The 22,991-nt window shown below is 39.7% G+C and overlaps 1 protein-coding gene across 3 annotated transcripts in view; it reads left to right on the top strand.

Annotated features, from left to right (window-relative positions):
- The window catches only part of TBC1D19 (TBC1 domain family member 19), a 147,762-nt gene extending 126,318 nt beyond the window's left edge, over positions 1–21,444 (top strand). For all 3 annotated transcript variants that reach the window (XM_062212833.1, XM_062212834.1, XM_062212835.1), the window contains 6 exons: positions 5,550–5,582; positions 9,397–9,506; positions 11,621–11,712; positions 16,116–16,231; positions 20,010–20,080; positions 21,038–21,444. In XM_062212833.1, the coding sequence (XP_062068817.1) occupies positions 5,550–5,582; positions 9,397–9,506; positions 11,621–11,712; positions 16,116–16,231; positions 20,010–20,080; positions 21,038–21,112 (497 nt within the window). In that variant the 3' untranslated portion in view covers positions 21,113–21,444. The remainder of the gene's footprint in view (positions 1–5,549; positions 5,583–9,396; positions 9,507–11,620; positions 11,713–16,115; positions 16,232–20,009; positions 20,081–21,037) is intronic.
- The last annotated feature ends 1,547 nt before the right edge of the window (positions 21,445–22,991 follow it).

The following is a 22,991-nucleotide window of genomic DNA, read 5'->3' as shown; positions in this document are numbered from 1 at the left end:
CATTTTCAAAGTTGATTGGAGAGCTGAGAGCTTAGAGGGAGGAAGGAGTACCAATTAGCAGACTCCTGCAGAATGGTAGAGAAGAGTTCGTCAAAGCCTGAAGTTGGGCTCTGACAATAAGGAAAGAGATAAATGGTAAAAAACGTAAATGCAGATTCTCTAGGGCTTCATATATTCATTCTGCAAGCATTTAATGAGTATCTAATATTCTGGGCATTGTGTTTATCTTGGGGTGGAGAAAATTAAGAAAAAGTTCCTGTACTCGAAGGATTTATTCTGTGGGAAAGAGAGAATGATAAAATTCATTATACAACATTAAGACCCAGGAAGAAAAATAACATCTGTTAAGTAATGACACTGTATCAACTATTGTGCCACTCAGATACCTGACAGAATCCTCAGTGCCTCACTGGTATTGTCCCCACTTTGTAGATGGAAGCAGCTCTCTTCCTAACTTTCACAGGTTGCGAGACAGGAGGGCAAATGGGGGCCCGCTTACTTTATAGTAATATTTAATTCACAAAGGACTTTAATAAACTGATGAAGCCTGCCACTTTCTTGCTTTCACACATACATGATCATAGCAGTCTGGAAGACCAGCTTCAAATTTGGATTCTCAGACGTCTCATCAGTCCCTCCCTATGGTGTCCTCACCCGCCTCCCATTTGTGGCTCTACTGCCCACCTGGGCTCCGTGCATATTTTCCACAAAGAGCTACCCTTTGGCCTCTTCTCTGCCCTGGGATATATGTTCATCAGGATCATGTCTCCAACAAAGAGACATGCAGGACTGGGGGCTGGCTTAGAGGCCTTTGGGCTGGGAATTTCAGAGTCTTGGGTACCTGGGATGTGGCTTGAAAGGAGAGGCATAGGCTCTGGTGAGGGGATACAGCCAGAGGAAGACCATTGTGCAGTACCCTCATCCCAAGCCTCCTTGCCTTCATCTAAGAACAGTTCTGGATGAGGTAAAAGGTTAAGTAGCTTTGCCTCAGGGTCTATAGGTAGAAATGGTGGAACCCAAATTGCATGGCACTTCTTAGTGCAGAGAGAAGGAGTGAGGGCACGTGAGCTTATACAAGGGTGCTGATTAATGAAGTGCTTGTGGATAGGATGTAGGGGATGATTAGAGAGGTTTTTCTAGGAGAAAAGCTTGAAGGGGTGGGGCAGGGACAGGGCTGGAGGTGCAGGGGAGTATTACCCACAGCCCCTGTTCCATGCCCAGAAGCTATAGGGTGGCCATCACTTTGGTAGGGTTGGAGTTGTGCATATGGATCTGCCGAGGCTGTGTTGAAGTGTTAAGTACCCATAGCCACTAGAAAGGGACATAATCCTAAGCAAATATAGGTGTAAGGGCTGACAGGAAACTGGAGGGTAAGGAAGGTTTCCTTCTTAAATGAAATGGATCAGAAGTTTCCTTCCTAAATGACTATAGAAGTGGCAACTCGTTTACAAAAATAGAGTTCAGAGGGAGGCTCAGGATCCTGGGCTTTGAAAGTGTGGATTACTGGTTAATAATGAGAATATTGGTAGAAGGAGAAAGGAAACAAGTATGACAGAGTCTCGGAAGGTAGGCATTTTTAAGGAGTCAGGAAGGCAGATTACTAGCCAAAAACAAAATCAAACAAAAACAAAATCCTGAGCAGCAGAAGTTTCTGAGAGACCAGGAGCCTTGTCTGCTTAGGGGCTTCAGGGCCACAGTGGCTCAAGTTTGAGAAGGAACTTTCAGGTGCTGTCAGGCTATTAGGTGATACAGGCAAAGAGAGGAGACCCCTGGATTTAGCAATCAGAACTTGGAGTCATTGGGATGGAAACAGTTTACAGGCATTTGAGGATATAGAATGAGGAAGTAAACAAAGTGAATATAGTTTTTTGTTTTGTTTTGTTTTTTTTTTAAGCTCGGCTTCTGGAGATAGAGAAAGATTAATGACTTGTGCCGTGGAAAATTAGTATCTGAAAATGAAATGGATTTTTTATTGTGATGTGATTATTATTGTTGTTATTATTAGTATTACTGATTATGAGGATATTCTTGGCTGCGAAATAGAAGAGACTGAAGATAGGAGTACTTCAGTAAGACCTACCATCCCTTTCCTCTCTTGCTCCTTGAGTAGGAGTAAACAGCAGGTCCCATCGCTGTGCAAGGCCAGCTGCCTCAGGAAACCTTGCCCGTTTACGCCAGTCATCACAGGAAGCTCAGGGCTTCCAGGTCACCCCTTCCCAGGTGATTCTCACCGCCATGGCATCAGTGGCTCTTTCATCAGTAAGGGCTCCCTGTGCCCCCTTCCCTATATTACTTTTCTTCATGCACTTATCACTATCTGACATACATATTCACTATTTTTAAAAAGATTTTTTTGTATATTTGAAAGGCAGAGTTACAGAGAGTCAGAGGCAGACAGAAAGAGAGGTCTTCCATCCGCTGGTTCACTTCCCAGATGGCTGCAATGACCAGAGCTGGGCCAATCCAAAACCAGGAGCCAGGAGCTTCTTCTGGGTCTCTCACATGGGTGCAGGAGCCCAAGCACTTGGGCCATCTTCCACTGCTTTCCCAGGCACAGCAGAGAGCTGGATCAGAAGTGGAGCAGCCGGGACTCTAACCAGCGCCCATATGGGATGCTGGCACTGTAGGTGGCAGCTTTACCTGCTACACCACAGGGCCAGCCCCCATAAATAGTCACTATTTCAGTGTTACTTTTCTGTACCTAATTAAAAGTCAACTCCAGTGCCCAGAGCAGGGTCTGACAGAGGCCCACTACATCTCTGTGCAGGGATGATGCGTGGAGAGGAGGTGGAAGTTGATGGGATGGGATTCCAGAGCAGGGGTTGGCAACCTTTTCTGTCACCAGCCAGATAGTAACTATTTCAAGTGTTTCTTACAGCAGTCTCTTTGCCGTACTATTCTTTGTTGTTTTTGTAAATATTCCTTTAAAAATGTAAAAGCCATTGCTAGCTCCCAGGCTGCACATAAATGAGCCTAGACCTGACCATAGCTTAACAGCTGTCAAAGTCAAGGAATGAGGATTCGGAACACAAGTGAAGATGCTTGCTCTGAAAATCAAAAGGGCCCATTTCCTTGGAGAAAACAGACAAAATATGAAGAACAGATAAGTGAGAGGGTTCGTGTCCTGGCATTGCTAGTCTCCTAGTGAGGGGAAGGTGAGGTCTGCAATTAGATGTTAAACACTTGAAGCATGGGAAAGTTTTTGGAAGAATGGGGTAGTTAATCAGACAGAGAGGAGTAAGACAATTGATAAGCAACAGGGAATCCAGCCAGAGTGGCTTAACATAAATGTGTGCTGTGTGCCTGAAGCCAGGGCAAGACAGGAAAATGTGTGTCCTGAACATTTAGCTGGTGAATCTTAGACAGGCAGCAGTGAAGCTGCACAAAATGTGTGTGATTGGCCAAGCATCTTCGCTCAGAGTAACAGCTGGATTTTCCTCGTACGTGTTTTTGATCAAGTTACTTCTAGAAACAGTAAAGAAATGACTAATTTTTGAATTGTAATGTCAACAGTTAGCACTTACTACAGGTCTAAACTATGCATTTATTAATGGCTATGCTACAGCCATCATCTCATTTCATTGAATTATGTAGGATGCGTCATTATCTCTGATTTACGCAGGAGGGGACTGAAGGTGGAGAAGTTAAGAAACTTACCCAAAGGCACACAAATCTCTTGAGTGGCAGATTCAGATGGACCCAACCAAGTCTGGTTGGTGCCCAGTCTCTTGTTCTTCACTTAACACAATAGGTGCCAATTAATGAACTGACACCAATACTGTCCCTAGGCAGTTATCTCCTCACCCTGTCTTGTTTAGCATTTTTATAGTGCTTTGGATGAAGGCATAGAGAGTGTACTTATCAAATTTCCCAGTAATGTGGAACCAAGAGGAATATGTCAGATAAGAGAATGAGAATACAGGATTATCTGCAGTTGGAATGGTTCACCAAAGAAGGAATGTAATTAAGATAAGAATATAATCCTCTGCTGTCTTAGCTGAAGTGTTTGTGGGGAGGAACAAAATGCTTAGAGGTTTTAGTCACCTCACTTTAAGGATTGTGGGGACCTGCAGCTTATCCAGAGGAAGTAAGACAGGGAAGTGACTTGAGGCCACTTCATCGGGAAACAATTAAAGACGTCATAAAGTCTTAGCACAGTAAACCTGATGGTGAGGGGGAAGTGAGCGAGCACACATTTCTGAAAGATTTGCATACTCCAAGGAGATAAAAAGAACCTGTTTTGTATGACTTCTGTAGTCAGAACTAGGGATAGTAAGGACTACAGGGAGCCAGCTAGTATGGGAAATTACTCCCAGCAAATTAAACCAGCTCAGACTTGTAATAGGTTGCACTGGGAATTAATGCATCCCCTGTCACTGAACTGTCGTTTATTAGAACCAATTCTAGGTGACGTGCCGACACTAAGCTTTTGCCTCTGAATATGTCTGTTAAATAAAATATTTCTGGACTATTTTTCAAAAAAGTAAACTTCTCGGCTTTCTTTTCTGTTGCGTTTGCAACTTGATTTAGTACAATGTTAGATATACAGTGGTATATACTACAGGACTTCTGTTTTGAAGTTTAGCTGTACAAATTGTGATTTTTCGTTTCGGATGTGAAGATGTTTAGCACACCAAGTTAGGCTTTGAGTATTTCTTTTTTTTTTTTTTTTTTTTTTTTAATTGACAGGAAGAGTGGACAGTGAGAGAGAGACAGAGAGAAAGGTCTTCCTTTTGCCGTTGGTTCACCCTCCAATGGCCGCCGCGGCTGGCGCGCTGCAGCCGGCACACCGCGCTGATCCAATGGCAGGAGCCAGGGACTTATCCTGGTCTCCCATGGGGTGCAGGACCCAAGGATTTGGGCCATCCTCCACTGCACTCCCTGGCCACAGCAGAGAGCTGGCCTGGAAGAGGGGCAACTGGGACAAAATCCGGTGCCCCGACCGGGACTAGAACCCGGTGTGCCAGCGCCGCAAGGCGGAGGATTAGCCTAGTGAGCCGCGGCGCCAGCCAGGCTTTGAGTATTTCTTTGAGAAGGTTGTGTACTTATGTTTAACTCTGGTCAAATATTATACTGAATTGGTACCGTTTTCCTGCCACTTCCTGTGATGTTTTAGGAAGTTCACTCAACAGTCCTGGTGTTCTCCATGAAGTGACGTTTTATAGAAGTGCGTTTTAACAGACTGGATTCTAATGCACACGATGAAGTTTTGGGAGGAGGAACATATCTGTGGCCTTTTTGAGACTATTATAATTAGTTCGTAAACTTAGACCTGTGGTCTGCCTTATTATGTTGTTATCCTGTTTTTGTTTATGTATATTCAGAGTTTTAATTTTTCAACATTATCAATTAAAAGGTAGCTGGATATATCTTTGGAAGTTTCTAGTTTGCTTTCCTAAAGGTATTAAAAACCCTGTTATTGGTTATGATCACTCAATTTTTCTGACAGTCATGAAGAAAATTGAAGGAAAAACTAGAAAATCTATTTTCAGTTGTAATCATTTAAAGTTTACTTAATAATCAGGGGGCATATTACTTTTATTTTTTAGGTGTAATCCCTTTTCATGGATTTTCAATGTATGGTAAGTTGGACTTTAATATATTCATTGTTTTTATTATAATTTAGAAAATTAAATATAAAGATCACATTTTATATCACCCACACACATAATAGGTTATTATTAACATTTTAGAGCATCAAGTTTACTATTTGTTTATATGTCCAATTTAAAAAAATTAAAAATGAAGGATTATCATAATTATTTAGGTGATTATTGTTTTAGAAATTAGAACATACTGTGAAATTTGTTCTGTGGCTTATCATTTTCTAACCCAATGGAGCAGAGATCCACCTTAGTAGTAAGCTCTGATTAGCGTGAAATCAAGTTGTTTAACCTTTTGAACTAATTCTCATTTGAGTCTTTCTTAAAAGCAGTTAGTCAGAAAGGATCTTAGGGGAAGGCCATGCTGAGACTGACCTCATCATTTCTCCATGATGGCAGCCTGCCCAGCAGCAGTTACCTTCCAGGATCCACTCATGCTCAGGAAAATGCGTGTGAGGGCTTGAGACCATGCGCGCCCTTTGGGTCTCATATTTTAATGAGCAATGCAAGAAGCGTAATAAAGATTAGCAAACAGAAGAATGCTGTACACCTTAATGCCACTTAATTTTTAAATTTTCATATATTATGTATAAATTCATTAAACATTGTCAGCCTCATTATATCTTCCCACCGTCTTTAAGAATAAACAGAAATATGTTAGTGTTTTACATTTATAACAAGAATCAGCAATAAATTAATGTTTTCTTTGTAAAAAGCAACTCAGTGTTCACATCAGATAGTTACGGTGAATGACATAAAACCCTCAGAGCTAGCATACGAATCAGAAGAATCAAAATACGTAGATGTGGCTTCTGATGCCTGCACCCCAAATTGGAGAGCCTGGGTTTAAGTCCCACCTTCCTGCTAATGTGCCCCCAGAGGAGCAGGTGATGGCTCAAGTAGCTGAGTCCCTGCCACCCAAATGGGACACCTGGATTAAGCTCCTGGCTCTCATCTTTGACCTGGCCCAGTGCCAGTTGTTGTGGGCATTTGGGGAGTGAATCAGTGAATGGGTGTTTGTGTGTATGGGGGGTGTCTTTGTCTGTGTCTTCCTTTCTCCCTCATTACCTCCCTCTCTCCCCATCTCCTTCCTCGTCTCTCTGCCTTTCAATTAATTAAATAAATAAAAATTTATTTAGAACAATTTTAAATACCCAGGGATTTTTATTTTACACTACCTTAATGGTCACAGAATTATAGTACACCCCATGTTCTTGAGCAACCAAACTTTTATAACATAATCTATAATGTTATAGGGATTTTCAGCATACTTCTTTTATAAATATGGGAGGAATTAAAATAGAATACTTAAAAATGTTAAGAATAAAATTTTGCCTCTAATAATAAAAAATGTAAGCCCTTTTATTCTTCCATTTTACAATTCTAACTGCAAGAAGTTTTCATGTCAACAGTTTTTAGGTGTACTGACTGAGTCATCTGGAGGATACTTGACGTCAGGAAGGTTTAAATCTTCTAGCAATTCTCAGTGTTCAAAATACAGTGTCGACGCTCACTCTGCCTGGTGGCATTTACGGTCATTTACATGGGTGAAGGTTTCTATACCCCAGGGGAAAACATTTGCTAAGGAAACAGATGGTGCAAAATGTTTGACATAGTGTTTATTGATACTATTTTGGAAAACCATTTTAAGCATCCACAAATACTTCAGCAGCAACCACTTCTTTTAGAACCAGTGTGCTAGAATAATTACAAATTATTCCTAAGAAATTCCAGTTACTATTTTACTTCAGTTTTAGTTACTGTATTTCTTTAAAATTCTAATATTTATCTTTTTAAAATTGTTTCTGAACTTTTCTCCCATTTGAATTTCTACTGTCCCATATAGATAAGTTAATAAAGTTTTATTGTAAGGTGTATATTATGATTTCATAAATAAATTCCTACAGTAAAGTATCTAAATATTTAGGAAGATAATGAGCTAAGTTTGCTTTTATGGAAAAACCCAACAGACACAGATACTTAAGATTAAAACTTAAGGGGCTGGCACTGGGACATAGTAGGCTAAGCCTCTGCCTATGGTGCTGGCATCCCATATGGGTACCAGTTCATATCCTGGTTGCTGCTCTTCTGATCCCGCTCTCTGCTTATGGCTCGGGAAAGCAGTGGAGGATCCAAGTGCTTGGGCCCCTGCATCCATATGGGAGACCTGGAAGAAGCTCCTGGATCCTGGCTTCAGATCGGTGTAGCTCCAGCCATTGTGGCCATTTGAGGAGTGAACCAGCAGATGAAAGACCTCTCTCTCTTTCTCTGCCTCTGCCTCTCTGTTACTCTTCCTCTCAAATAAATAAAAATCTTTAATAAAAATATTAAAAATTAAGTCATGTAAAAGATTTTTTACATATGATATTTAATGGACTAAGGCTTTTCCATTTCATACCTGTATAAGAGAATATGTGTTTGTATCACAATGCTTTTTCTTAGGTTGTTATTGTAATTAGAACTGAGTTATTCTTTTTAAATATATGGAATATCCTAATTTGGGCTATTTTAATAAGCAGCCAATTATTTTGATAATAAAATGAGTTTTTAAAATTTAGTTTTAAAGCGGGAGGACATGCTTTTCTGTTTTTGAATTTCTTTGTGTATAATTTTTCTATATATTTACAAGTAGTTTTTTATATATATAATTAGATATTGACTCCCCTGAAAATAATTTGTTTCTTTTGCCCTTCAGAAGAAGTAAAATTTTTCACTTGCAATGCTAGTTTTTGAAAATTTATCCCTTGGTAATACATGCTTTGTCCATTAACCCAACTAATTGAATTTTCTTGTAAAAATATTTTGCCATTTTCCTTTTACTTTGACAAAAAGAAGAGAACTAAACTGGCCCCACTGATTTCCCTGCTTACCTAATGCCTGCTGCGCTCTGGGCATGACTGACAGACTATGCAGCCCACAACTTCAGATTTGCCCAGTTTGTAGCCTTTGACATTTCTACCTACAAGGAACGCATTTTTTCTTAACATTTAATGCAGTTTTTGTGTCTGCATTCCAATTACACGTGTGGTTATGCTGCCGAAAGTTCTTGAGATGCGAAGTGGGACCGTGTTTGTCAGTGTGGCACGTGGTGAAGTCAGTCTCTGAAGTGAGTGCCTCTGACATCAGCTGTGGGGAAGCTGTGCTGACTCCGCCGTGCGCCAGTGCCAAGATGGTGTACAAAGGAAAACTCAACTTAACACTCACTAGGGAAAGAAACCATTGCCTGAAGATTCTTTTATTTTAAGTTGGTGAAAGCTATCTTGATTCATATGGAGATAGGCCAATATGGACCAAGAATGGAAAACCACTTCTCCAAATGTTTATTTTCAAGTTGTATTAAGGGAAGACCATGGTTGTAAAAGTCACAAATCATCTTACAGTGAACTTACTGAATCCCCACGTTAAAAATCTTGAAGCAGCCTGAGTGCTCAAGTCAAACTGAACTGTCTGTCACTTTCTTACTACCTCAGTGAAAAAAAGAGGTGTGATTTTATGTAGTGTTCTAAAGTTACTTTGAACTTTTAATAGCCTTATATAATTCCATAATGTTATTCCTAGTGTACTGTGAAATTGGAATTACAATAGTTTATAATTTACCCCTTTTTATGATATTTAATGGCTGTTGAACTTTCCACATGTGAATAAACACTCTTTTCCAAATTAAAAGCTATCCATAATTCTAAACTTGTCTACAAATGACTATGATTACAACAAAATGTTGATGTATTATTTTATATTTCACAGTTTTTTAAATTTAGTAATTTTGCAATATTACCAATTGTTTTTCTTTCAGTTGCACCACTTTGTTTTCTATACCATGAGCCTTACAAATTGTATCAGATATTCCGTGAGATGTATGTGCGTTTTTTCTTCAGACTCCATTCCATCTCTTCTCATCCTTCTGTAAGTTCAAAGAAAATGGGATTAAATCCAACTCTCACCTATTCTTTCTTTCCTTTAAAAAAAAGTCACTTACCAATTTAATTGTAGAGCATAAAGTTTAATTTGTGATGATAAGCAACATGTCTTTATGGGATTAAATGTTAAAGAAGAAGAGATTAATATTTAAATATTCTGGTAATAATTAAGAAAAAGTCTATCAGCTGCACTTAAATTATCATCTACATATGAAGAGAAAAACATAGGTAGTATGTATTTTTTCTTTGATAAAAATTCCTGCCTTCTTTGCTGATTTCCCTTTTATGAAATGAGGTTATTTATATTTTCTATAGTACTGTAGAGAATTGACCAAGCTCCTAGAGGAGTTAGTACTGGCTCTTAGCAGGTGTGCGTTAACTAAATAACTATTGTTATTGATATTATTGGTGCTGTTGTTTTCATTATAATCATCACCTTGTTAATGAAACTCAAACATTTATTTATCAATTTTTCAATTTTATGTTTGGCTGATTATCAGTATCATAGTAGATTTTCTTTGTGTTTATTCAATACCAGGCTCTTTGACCTCAATATGAGACTCTAGAAAAAGCAAGTTGAACACTTTATCTGTTTTATTTTGGCTGCTCTTTTATCATATCTTTTTCCCCCCTTCCATAAGCCTGAGTAAAGGCGGTGTTTATTTCAATTAAGCTTTCTCTCCACTTTGAATCTGCTTTGGTTCACTAGTGGATAATTTGACTGCCTCTCCAGGAGACACATTCACTGCCAAATTTTCCCAAAGAGGAGACCATGTCACTGCTACTAAATTTAATAGCCATTCCTTATCCCCACAGCGTAAGCATATGTATTCCTCTCCTACCTCCCCTTGCCTTCAGTTTTGTTCTCGTAAGTTGCTAGTGAAAGTTGGCGACTAACAGAACTCCAAGATGTTACAGATAAACAAAGCACTAACAATTATTTTGAGTTTCTTCTCTCAACAAGAATTTTAATTCTTGCCTTACATTAATGTTTAATCTAGAATAATCTGAATAGTAATAATAGTTTTAGTCCTCCTACTTCCTATATCACATTCCTAGCAATTTCAGATTCTTAAATTGAATATTCTGTACCATTTTAGGCATCAGAGTCCTAAGAGAACTGGCTGTTCAGTACACACCATGGTGCTCTCCTGGTGCAGAGCACTAAGTCTGGCACTGGGCAGCCCTAGATGTCTCCTCTGTCGCCACGCTGGCCCTGAGGTGTCCCTTTGCAGATAATTGGTTGGCTGAACCCTCCTCTGCCCTCTCTTTCATACCATGGAATAAAGACTTAAGGCAGTCATCTGCTTTTCTGGCTTGTAGCCACACAGAACTATTTGGAATCCTGACAGCCTTTTTTCTTCAGAAACTCAAAGAGAGGATTACAATTTCTTTACAAAGATCAACCCTGAGGAATGCTGAGCCGCAAGAAAGGCTTTATTCAGAGCTGTCAAATAATAATGCACTTGAAAACCATCTGCTTAAGTTGGTTACTTCTTGTACTTTACAGACAATGCCCTTTTAAGAAGTAGATTTTGATTAAAAAAAAAAATGTCTTTATACTACTTCCTGTCGCACATGTCAAGCAGTCAGTAGTCTTTTCCTGGGGGTGGATTTCAAAGAAAGAGAGAAAAGCAAGAAATATTTTCCCCAGTGGATGGGGCTGAAGGGGAACGACCAAATGGAGGGAAAGAGAAAGGGGTGTGGCCACAGCACTGGGACATACCTGGAAACTGGAATGCATCCAGGAAAAAAAAACAAACTAATTTTGCTGGGTCTACGTGATAACTCATGGCTTGCAAAGTAGAAAATTTTCTGTAAAAAATTACATATTGGGCTATGTGGGGAGCCTGCTGTGCTAAGGAAAGTGGATCCTTAGTATGTCCATGAGTGTGAGTATACCTAAAGAACGAGAAAGTTTATGTTTAAATACATTGTTAGAATTCCACTAACGCATTTCTTATTTTTGGCTCTTACCTATATGAAGAATCTTTATGTTGATGATAGTCTTTTTCATTTTCTTTTGATTAATTTGTTGGCATAATTAATCTTTAAATACTAAAATATCCATTTCTCTTCTAATTTACTATTATTATCCAGGGTATTGTGTCACTCTGTTTGCTGTTTGAAAGTCTTCTTCAAACTTATCTCCCTCAACTCTTTTATCATCTACGAGAAATTGGGGCTCAACCGTGAGTATTTTTCTCTCGTTGTTGAAGGATAAATAGTTTCACATCAGAAAGCTCTTTTTTTCATCTTTGTAAAGCACTTACAAAGATTCATTATTACTTCAGAGAAATTAAGCTGTTTCACCAATAAAATGATAATTATCAAGTAATAAATTATAAGGGCATCCTATCAAAAATTCTTGGAAGAATTACCAAGATCCTAATAAAGTCTTATTTACTAACATTTTTGTGACTAGTACAGGAATCACCAAAATGCTCTAATTCCTATTCATAATAAAAAGTGTTGATGAAAACTGAGGTAAATGTTTTTGGAAACAAATATTTCCAGAGAAATGTGATAATACTGGGTAGGCTAAATTAATCAGAGAACAAGCTATGAAAGCTATATAAATTAAAGTTTGCTGTCTCTTGTCAAAGGAAACCAAATCGGTTATCCACCAATGATTATGATTTCTCCTTCTAAAAGTTTGAATTTTGTTACTGGATCTCAGTATGAGGTATAGGTCAATATGCAGAGCAATTCTGGACTTCAATATTACTGGTTCAGTCTCTCTTTAAAGAAAAATATCTGAAACAACAGAAATTTCCAAATGATTTATCAATGTTTTGTTCCTGTCTTTTTTGAGCAACCATTTTCATCTATTAAGGAGGGCCTTTTTGAAAAGAGCATTAACTCTTTGAAGCTATTAAAGGAAATAGAATACTGTAGTATGTGTCTTACCACAATTTCATCTGCAGCAGATGGGTGGTGGAGTGGGTGGAAATCTAACCCAGATTCAAATTCCATTTCAGTTTGGCTGTGTAATCTTGGTGAAGTTATGTAATTCATCTAAGTCTCAATTTCTTTATCCTTAAATCAACGTAATTCAATGTCTTCATCTTAAAAATGAAGAGAATCCGTAGCCTCAATGAGTTTTCTCAACATGAAATGATTATAGAGATAGAGACAAATGGAAAGAGAGGTACCTCCTTTCTATGAAGTACCACTGAATTTCAGACATCTCTGAAATGCTACTTAAAAATAATCCCTAATTGGCCGGCGCCGCAACTCACTACGCTAATATTCCACCTGCAGCGCCTGCAGCGCCTGCAGCCCGGGTTCTAGTCCCGGTTGGGGTGCCAGTTCTGTCCCTGTTGTTCACTGGTACTATTTTTAACTTTTTAACTGTTTTTGAGAGACACAATAGGATGGTTTTTTTTTTTTTGTTTTTTTGTTTTTTTTTTTGACAGGCAGAGTGGACAGTGAGATAGAGAGAAAGGTCTTCCTTTTCAGTTGGTTCACCCTCCAATGGCCGCTGCGGCCGGTGCATCGTGCTGATCCGAAGCCAGGAGCCAGGTGCTTCTCCTGGTCTCCCATGCAGGTGCAGGGCCCAAGCACTTGGGCCATCCTCCACTGCACTCCTGGGCCATAGCAGAGAGCTGGCCTGGAAGAGGGGCAACCGGGACAAAATCCGGTGCCCCAACTGGGACTAGAACTTGGTGTGCCAGTGCCACTAGGCAGAGGATTAGCCTATTGAGCCGCAGCGCCGGCCAACACAATAGGTTTTACAATATGTATCTATAAGTATTCCCATTCTACTTTCAAATGAACTCCAGGAATGGATGGCTTCACTGGCAGGCCCTACCAGATATCTCAGGACGAAGTAGTATCCATCCTTGTTTTGCTCTGAGTGTTGTCAGGGTCTTTGCCTTTAGTTCTGGCCAGTTTATGATGTGAGTAGGGATGCATTTCCTTGGATTATCCTGGTTAGGGTTTGCTGTTTGTGTCTTTTTTTAATTTTTTTTTTTTTTTTTTTTGATAGGCAGAGTGGATAGTGAGAGAGAGAGACAGAGAGAAAGGTCTTCCTTTTGCCGTTGGTTCACCCTCTAATGGCCACTGAGGCCGGTGTATCGTGCTGATCAGAAGCCAGGAGCCAGGCGCTTCTCCTGGTCTCCCATGCAGGGCAGGGCCCAAGCACTTGGGCCATCCTTCACTGCCTTCCTGGGCCATAGCAGAGAGCTGGCCTGGAAGAGGGGCAACCGGGATAGAATCCGGCACCCCAACCGGGACTAGAACCCGGTGTGCCGGCGCCGCAAGGCAGAGGATTAGCCTGTTAAGCCACGGTGCCGGCCTGCTGTTTGTGTCTTTTACCAAATGGAGATGTTTTCTCCTTCTTGGGTTCCAGTGGCACATAATGTTAAAACTTTTTGGTATCGCCCTACAGGCCACTGAAGCTCTACTCACTTCTTTTTCAATCTGTTTTTCTCTGATTCAGACTGGACATTTTCTGTTGATCTACACTCAGATTCTGTGGCTCTTTCCTTAGTCATTTCCATTTTGCTGTTGGACCCTTCTAGTGAGGTTTTTTATTTTTTTCTTACATTCAGGGGGTTTTTTGGTATTGTATTTTTTTAACACTACAATTTGGTTTTTCTTTATATAAAACTTAGAGAACTATACACTAATAAGGGTGTACATAAATTATAAAAATCAACAGATTTTATTTTTAAAAGAGGAGGCTATGTTATCTGTATATGAAGAGAGGAATTATGGCATTATTCTAATAAGACACTTTGAAGATTCAAATAAAATGAAACTAGTTGAAGTTAATGATTTAGACTTAAAATCAAGTGCATTTTTAAGCATTAAAATATGTCTTGTACATCTGTAAAGGGATATTCTTAAACCAGCAAAAAACTTAATTCATTAGTACTGTGGAATAAATGTACATTTTTATATTTGAGCAATAATTTCCAAGTATTGAAGAATTTCTAAAACTTGGGGATCTTTTCCAGTCTTAAGAGAATTGGCACAATCACACTCAGGACAATCTCTGGGTTCCTTTTTCTAAGAGAGCATCGGTGGTATCTACTTACATAAATTCTAATACTTCCAGCACAGAGTCAGTCATATCATATGTAGATTCTAATAGATAACACAGAAATGTGAGGGACTAGTTGTCAAGATACCAGAGCCCAAAATCTCATTTCCTGATTTTAGAGATAAGCTGTTATTATATAACATACTTAAGAATAGTAGGATCTCATATACTATAGAATTTTTTTGTTTTTAGCAAAATGGAATTAAATTGAATTTTCTCTTTGATCTTTTGGAATTCTGATATCTTCCTTACTAAAACAAGGAAATCATTTTTAAATCAGAAATCTATTTCTAATGTCTCTTACAGCTTTAAAACTGTTTGCCTTTGTCTTTCAGAACTCCTATTATTTTATCTTATTCATCCAATTTAACTGAAATATAGGAATATAATTTATGAATTGAAAAATATGAAATTATCAAACCACTCTTTCAAGTGATAAAAAATTCAAATTATAAGTTATCATGCCTTACCTGGAATTGTTAAGAAGTGTTAGAAGATGAGCTCATTGACAGTTAATTAATGTATGTTCTGAAAAGCCAAATGTAGGGCCTGACGCTGTGGTGTAGTTGGCTAAGCCTCCACCTGCGGCACCAGCATCCCATATGGGCACCAGTTCATGTGAACACTGCTCCTCTTCCGATCCAGCTCTCTGCTATGGCCTGCAAAAGCACTAGAAGATGGCCCAAGTACTTGGGCCTCTGAACCCACATGGAAGACCCATAAGAAGACCTGGCTCCTGGCTTCAGATCAGCCCAGTTCAGGCCATTGCAGCCATTTGGGGAGTAAATCAGTGGACAGAAGACTTTTCTCTCTGCCTTTCCCTCTTCCTATCTATAACTCTACCTCTCAAGGAAATAAATCTTAAAAAAAAAAAAAAAGGGAGGGAGGGAGGAAGGAAGGAATCCCAAATATAGGGGCCAGGCTGTGGTGCAGCAGATTGAGACACTACTTGTGATGTTGGTGCCTGATATCAGAGTGCTGGATCGAGTCCAGGTTGCTCCGCTTCTGACCCAGCTCCCTGCTAATGTGCCTGGGAAAGCAGTTAAATATGGCACAAGTACTAAGTCCTCAGGCCCTTGCCACACACGTGGGAGACCTGGACAGAGTTGCAAACTCTTGGCTTTAGCCTGACCCAGTCCTGGCCTTTCCAGCCATTTAGGGAATGAAACAGCAGATGGGAAATTCTCTCTTTGTGTGTGTGTGTCTCTCTATCTCTCTATCTCTGTATCTCTCTTCATCACTTTAGCTTTCAAATAAACAAATAAACCTTAAGCAGGATGTAAGAGTGGGTTTGTAAAGGGCTGCACTCAGGAACAAGCGTCTATAATTCTTCTTCGTACTTATAGACCAGCTGAAGAAGCCATGGTTTCTCACCGTGCGCTTCCGTAGCTTCGGGGAAAGGACTTGAGTTTCACATGCCGAAATGACCTCTGAGATTCTCAAAGGAGTTACCTTAACAACAGGAGTAGTTGGGCTCTTCTGATACTGCCTTTTTGGTGAAACATCCTAGTGGTAAAATTAATTTTCATTTTTCTTTGCTTACAGACTCCGCATATCATTTAAGTGGATGGCTCGAGCTTTCTCCGGATACTTAGCTACAGATCAACTCTTGCTTTTGTGGGATAGAATCCTGGGATACAACTCTCTGGAAATTCTTGCTGGTAAGGGTTAATTCCTTCTCTGTAAAACACATGCCATTTCTGTAGTAAGGACCTTTTCTTTTCTAAAAGTGACCTCATGTAGTTAGTTTGAGTCGACACTTGTCATTTTTTTTCATTGTGAAAAGAAACTGGTTGTTCTAATTCATTACATAATAGACATATCTGACTTAAAGGACAAGTACTAAGGTTCTACCATGTTGATATTTTGGCCTAGGCCCCAAACCAGCCTCTCCTGACACCTTCTTGGCTCCCTGGAAAGCCCATTTTCCCTTTCCCCTCACTTCCCTCTCCCTTGTCTTCCTTCTCCTGTCCCCTCCTCTAGTCCAGCCAGGGCTTGCTGTCTCCCAGCACGGTGCGAGGGCTGTGCAGCAGAGTAGAGCTCTATTTCCATCCTGCTGCAGACCCTCCTGGCTATGTTAGCGCTCTGTTCTTGGCCTTTCTCAACTACTGCAGCTGCTGTAGTTGATGCAACTGGCATGAGTGTATTCGAGTCATGGCCCTACTGCTTGTTCCAGCCTACTGCCAGTGTGCACCCTGGGAGGCAGCAGGTGAGGGCTCTAGTACTTGGGTCCTGGCCACCTCTGTGGGAGACCTGGAATGAGTTTCCAGCTCCTGGCTTCAGCCTGGCCCAGCCCCGGTTTTGGCAGACATTTGTGGAGTGAACCAGCAGATTCTTTTAAACATTTCTGACAAGCAGTCTGCATCCCCTATCTTGGGGCTTCAGTGTTGAGTAACCCTTACTTTCTCATGAAGCCTGTGTCATTTCTGGTTAATACAGTTTAAATGTATCGAGCTTTTTCTACTCTCACAACTTGCCTCTCCCCCCAAATCTTCTATTTCAGGTTAAGTAGCTGTGTTTTCTGCTACTATTTCTCAAGTGATAGGACTTTAGATCGTCTACCAAATAACTCTCCTCTGGGTAATCCAGAAATTTTAAAGACTGGTGTATGTAGCTTTGGATAACACTTTAAGAGGACATTAGAGCATATTAAAGAACTGGGTTCAATAAAAAAAAAAAAAAAAAAAGGCTCTTTCAATGTCAACTGAAAGGTCAAGAGGTTTTATACCTTGAAAGAAATGTTGAATTAGAATACCTTTAAGGCCTCTCTCATTCTGTGCCTTATCACCTCTAATCAAGTTGAAGGAAAAGAGAAATAAGTGCATGTTGAAGACTGTGTTTGCTGTAAGAACGGAACTCTGCTATGTGGTGAATATGTTAATGAAAGAGTTACTGATAGACAGGTAGAAATGTAGTACACGCTGCTGTGCTTAACTGCTCCATGAATGCTTTGTAAAAGTTGACAGGGAAGTATTTTAGAGCATAGAAATGGAGCTAAACTAAAGGGAGCTCCCCTACCATGAAGTTCAGATAAAAGCCACAGGGTAATTTCATGAAGGTGTATACAGATTAGTTTTGATTATTTTATATGTTTTCGGTAATGAATATTTTGGCACCACTTTTTTTGATCAAATGAGTTATTACAAAATATTTTTAATAAAAATTACTGGCTTTAATTATTAATTAACTAGAGCCTTCTGAAGAATAGTTTAAAGCAAAAGGTGTCTTGATGTTCATGATAGAGCTGCTTCAATTTAAAATAATTAGTATGGTTTAGAAGACCAGAAGTAAGTATCAGAGTTTCTACATTTCATCTGAAGCATGATTTCAGCTGAAAATATCCCAAAATATAGAGCTTTCTCCTTGGCAAACAAACCTATTCTGTGGAAGGGTTGGGCAAACCAAACACGAAGCCGACAGAAAGGAACTGCTGTGATGTGACACCAAGATAAATAAAGGTGGTGAGCACACAGGCGTTGTGGGTGTTCTGGAAGCTGAGGTCAGATAGCGCACTGCTCTTTCCCCCTGTGTCTACCTTTGGGAAAACAGCTTCCTGCTCTGTAAAACTCTTTCCTGTTACAATAGGAAAGGTGGCCATCCTGCTTTGGCAGCTCTTTCAATTATACACAAAAAAAGGAAATAGTGATCATGTTGCTTAGGTCCTAAATGTCTCCACTGGACAAAATAATTCCAGATATCAGGAAGGTATAAAGAATTGCTGGTCCACAGAAATCATTTCCTTGATATTCTTTTAATCAAGAAGTGCAGTGACTTTAAAATATTTGAGTTTCTTCTTGTTGATTAAATTCTTTTCCCCAGACCTATGTCCCTTGTTACACACTGCATGATTCCAGATTACTTGACTTTATAGATTATGTTTTACTACTACTGACTGTCTTTTTTTTTTCTTCCAGAATTTTCTTCTTTAACTACTACTAGTGCTTTTTCACCAGGCCATCCAAACTCTCTTGTCCCCTAGAAAAATGCCTGTGCTTCCCAGGTGCTGGGTGCATACTCCCTCCCTCTAGAGAACTTAAGAGGTTCACCTCCTGACTCCTACTCTTTAGGTACCATCACCTGCCCATCATTCCTCAGCTCATCTCTGGGAAACCATTCTGAGGGACAGCACAGCTGACGTTTCTTAGGAAGGCACCCAGAGGTTTATGTCAGGGATGAGTCATGGATGCTTGACTTCACCCTCAACGGTGTCACCACATAGAGGTTAAATGCCTGGGCACCAGAGCCAGGGTTGAGGCTTGGTTCTCTGTGCTACCTACATGACTCTGATCCTGCCACCTGACACTGTGCCACAGTTTCTACTTTAGTAAGATTGTGCTAGTAATAGTTCTTAGCTCTGAGAATAACGCTAGTAGTATCACTCTTCTTAACAGTGACGATGTATCTTTAAAGTGAATACTTGCATACATGCAATGCACCGGGGAACCATTCTGCCCAGTAATTCTAAATAATTTGTAAGCATTAGTTTCCTAGACATCAGTGACTTGTTGGGTAGAGAATGCATCCCCACCAGTGCTGGGGGTGGGGAGAAGGGAATGATGGCAAGTCAAGAGCTAGCTCCAGTCAGAGCCATGTCCTTCTCGAGATCACCGGTGTCTTACCCAGATCCTGACGTTGTTTGACTCATTCCCTCACATGGAAGTGTTTATGCTAGTCTATTTATTAAGTGTTGCATATTAGCTTTACTCTTTTTTCATATAAATACATTTAATGGAAATCATAATCCAAATGTGAATGTGTGTTATTGCTGCTGAATGTGTGTTATTGACCTTCAAGATATCCTATAATGGCTTTTTTTCCCCCAAAGTTTCAACTTTTTCTTGTTTCCAACATCAATGTAACCATTGAGATTGTTCCCTCAACAGCCCTACTCACCTGTATATCCGTTTGTGGCGCCCTTAGAGTGACTGTGAAGGACAACAATATAAATAGAACAGAATAGCATAAAAATATGTTTTAAAAAGAGAGCTTTATTGCCATGTTTCTCGCAGGACGTCTTGGTACATATGAAACACTTCTGTTTTAAAGTGTAGTCTCCCAGAAGCCTCTGCATTACTTTAGTGAGAAATACTTGGATCAAAATCAACCATTTTTTACAAGACAGTCATTAGATCTTCATGCCACTGAAAACCTGTCAAAATTTCCATTGTAGGTATGAGAGAACCATTTCTAAAAATGGCTTTAATAAGGCTACTGTATTTCCCTTTTTTTCCAAAACCTTGAGATTCTCTTTGTCGAGCCATCAAGCACAGTTCTCCTGAGTAGCAGTTTGCACTCATGCCAAGACCGTAACTCAGAACATGGGAGGTGGAGCGGTGCGGAGTACTCGCTCCGAGCTCTCGTACTGGCTTGCGGGCATGGCAGCAGCTGCGCCGGGCTGGCGAGTCGGCCACAGCTGAAATGGTGTTCATTCTTTTCCAGTGCTGGCAGCTGCTGTGTTTGCTTTCCGAGCAGTGAACCTGATGGAGGTGACATCACTGGCTGCAGCCGAAGTAAGGATAAGATTCCCTGAGATGGGATGGAAATAGTCCCCGAGAGGCTGCCAGGCTCAGTCAGTGCAGAGTCGGATGCGTAGGACACACATTGCTCTCAGATGAGTGTCTTAGCTTGGGTAGACCCTGGAGGTTTCCAGCTAAGTATCGGCTAGTGTTCCAATCCCCTAGTCACTTGAACACAAGCTTTTTATGAAAGGTCATAAATAAGATTAAGGAATCCAGTGTACAATTATAAGAAACCATACTCCTCATAATCTGAATAGAAACTTTGGGGCTTATGTGCATTTTCTGATCGGCCACATGCATGTATTGTATGCATAGAACAAAGGAAGACTAGTTTGGAGAGTTAAAGAGGCTCATAGGCTTCTTTGATTATTTTAAATTGTAAGCTAATTATTTAGGGCTAATTTCTTTTCAGGGACATAATATATACCTGAAATATGGCTCAGTTACATAGTGCTTACCATATTACTCTACTTGCTTTTGTTATCTGTCATAGAAATGTAAATTTTATTCTTAAAATAGCTGCCTGGAGTCTTTGTTTAAAGGGAAGAGGATGTTTATGCCTCTTGCAACTGAATAAACATTAGTTCCATCTCAGAATGATTTCCTCAAGTCAGTTACTTAGAACACTAGAATAGCAGGACTAGGATTCATAATGTACGTTTATTTATAGAAGCAGTTGAAATGTTAGCCCTCTTATAAACCCATGCTACCTTGTGTATTTGAAGAAGGCTCAAGGCTGAAGTCCAGGTTATTTTCTACTGCACCTTGTAGCGTTTTGCACACATACTACCACTGAAATATCAGCAAAGAGCAGGAAGCCGTAGCTTCAGTGCAAAGACTGCAGACAGATCTGAAGACTTCAGAGCGTGTGCTGACTGCAGACATACATGTAATGGGGTTTCTGAGAGTTCACTCTGCTATTAATAATTTCTTCTGTTTTTGTTTCAGGCAGTTCTTGCTGACATTTCTACTTTAAAAGTTATGCCTCTTCTTCAAATTTTTCTGTTTGCTACTGTCACCTGATCTTCATCAAGGTCACTGACAACATGTCTAATTTTTTCATTAGAAACTAATCATGAACTATGCAAACTCTGCATAAACCAAAATTAAATTTTGCATATAAGCCAATAAAGATCATGTTCCCGCCTCACTTAAACCTAAGTAGTTTTTCCTTTTTTGAAACAATAACTCTGCACACCAAATATTGCATTGCATGCGCTTATTTTCAAGAGAGAAGCAATAGATGTGACGCCTGCTAAATTGGGCATACTATATATAATCCTGACTTGACTTGTAACAGGCATGTGACAGCATATGCAATAGGAATGAAAGATACTGTAATAAACTTCAAGAGGTAATGGAGCTTCTTGGACAATCCTTTCATGTTAGTTTATAAATTTCTTTCTAGAAATGTAACGTTTTGTCTTATAAATTGCTCTTCACTCAAAACCAGAGGTGTGGGGTAAGGGTATGAGAAGACTTGGGAAACATACTTCTAAGTAGGAATAAACAATGGTTTTGGTGTTTTCTACAACTCTTCACTCCTCAGGGACTTTTAGATCCCTCTCCATTTTATTTTTCCCTTAAACATCCCTACTGGGAAAGTCAAATACAATCACCTCCACCTCACAATATTTTATCTTCACTCTTCTGAAAGTCAGAAATTAATGTGCCGATCGCTTCACACGTCTCAACCTTCCTCTTGCTTGGAAGATTCAACACCACTGAGGCCGTTGCCAGATTCAGTCACGGTGGACGTTTACAACAGAACACCCAAGGGAAGGAAGGGCAGGAAGAGTCAAGACCACGCCCCCTTTTGCTGAAGCTTGGTTTAACCAGATTTGCTTCTAGGGCAGAGCAGCTGAGAGGGACTTGCAGTAGGTAGTAGGGTTTATTCTAGAACGAAAACATGGTGAAAGGCACCAATCTTATTTTGGTCTTTATTACAAATGAAGCGTCTTATTTTATAATACTTCCTGAAGACCTACCGTCTCTACTATATGCAATAATAGTATGTGGGCGGTAAAAGGTCCAAAAACCATTGTCTTCTGATTTTAGATTTAAATTCAAAATTGGATCACCTTAATAAAACTCTAAATCAATAGATCCGCTTGGTTGCCTAACATTTTATTAAGTTTTACCCAAATTTATTTCATGCATCTTATTTTGACAATATGTATTAGAAAATGTATGAGATTTATCATGAGCCTGCATGGTGGAGTTTGGCATACTGTTTTATTAATGGATCCTTTCATTCATCAGCACGTGTGACTTCCTGAGAACTAAATAATAACCTACTCTGTGATGGGTTCTAAGTAAGCCCCCTTTGGTTGCTTTTGAGGGCGATGCGGTTATAACCGTGCGCTTTGCCATGCTGCGTGTGCAGATGCACATTCGTCAAGAGGACAAGAAGATGCCTCTGGCTGGTGTCTCCCTCCTTCTCCTCTCTGAGAGCACAGGAAACACAGAAGAAGGAGTGAGTTCTCAATGATGAGGTCAGGCGTGTACAGATACGCCCAGCTTCGGTTTCTTCCTTTAGGAGAACATTCATGAGCTGATTCAACAGAGGCAATGTAGTGGTCTAGGAGTTTAGACTGGGGAATTTCAGCGCTGGTGATAAGCCCCAGGATCATTTCTACCTGTATCTGTAGCTTGGGGATGAAAGGGAAATATACAGTAGGAAATTATTCTATCTGCTGTGCTTACTTAACAGGGTGTGTAAAACCAAATGAGAAAATTATATTTAAAGTGATTTTTCCAGCTGCAAAGCACAAAGAAAATGTAAGATAGTGTTGGTAATTACACACACACACACATGTTTATATATATATATATAAATAAAACACATATTTATTTGTTTATACATAAATAAAACACATGTGTGTTTATATATAGAGTTTTA

This window comes from Lepus europaeus, chromosome 16 (assembly GCF_033115175.1).
Source record: "Lepus europaeus isolate LE1 chromosome 16, mLepTim1.pri, whole genome shotgun sequence".
In the NCBI taxonomy this organism is placed as follows: Eukaryota; Metazoa; Chordata; class Mammalia; order Lagomorpha; family Leporidae; genus Lepus; species Lepus europaeus.
This window is presented reverse-complemented; position numbering and strand designations above follow the sequence as displayed.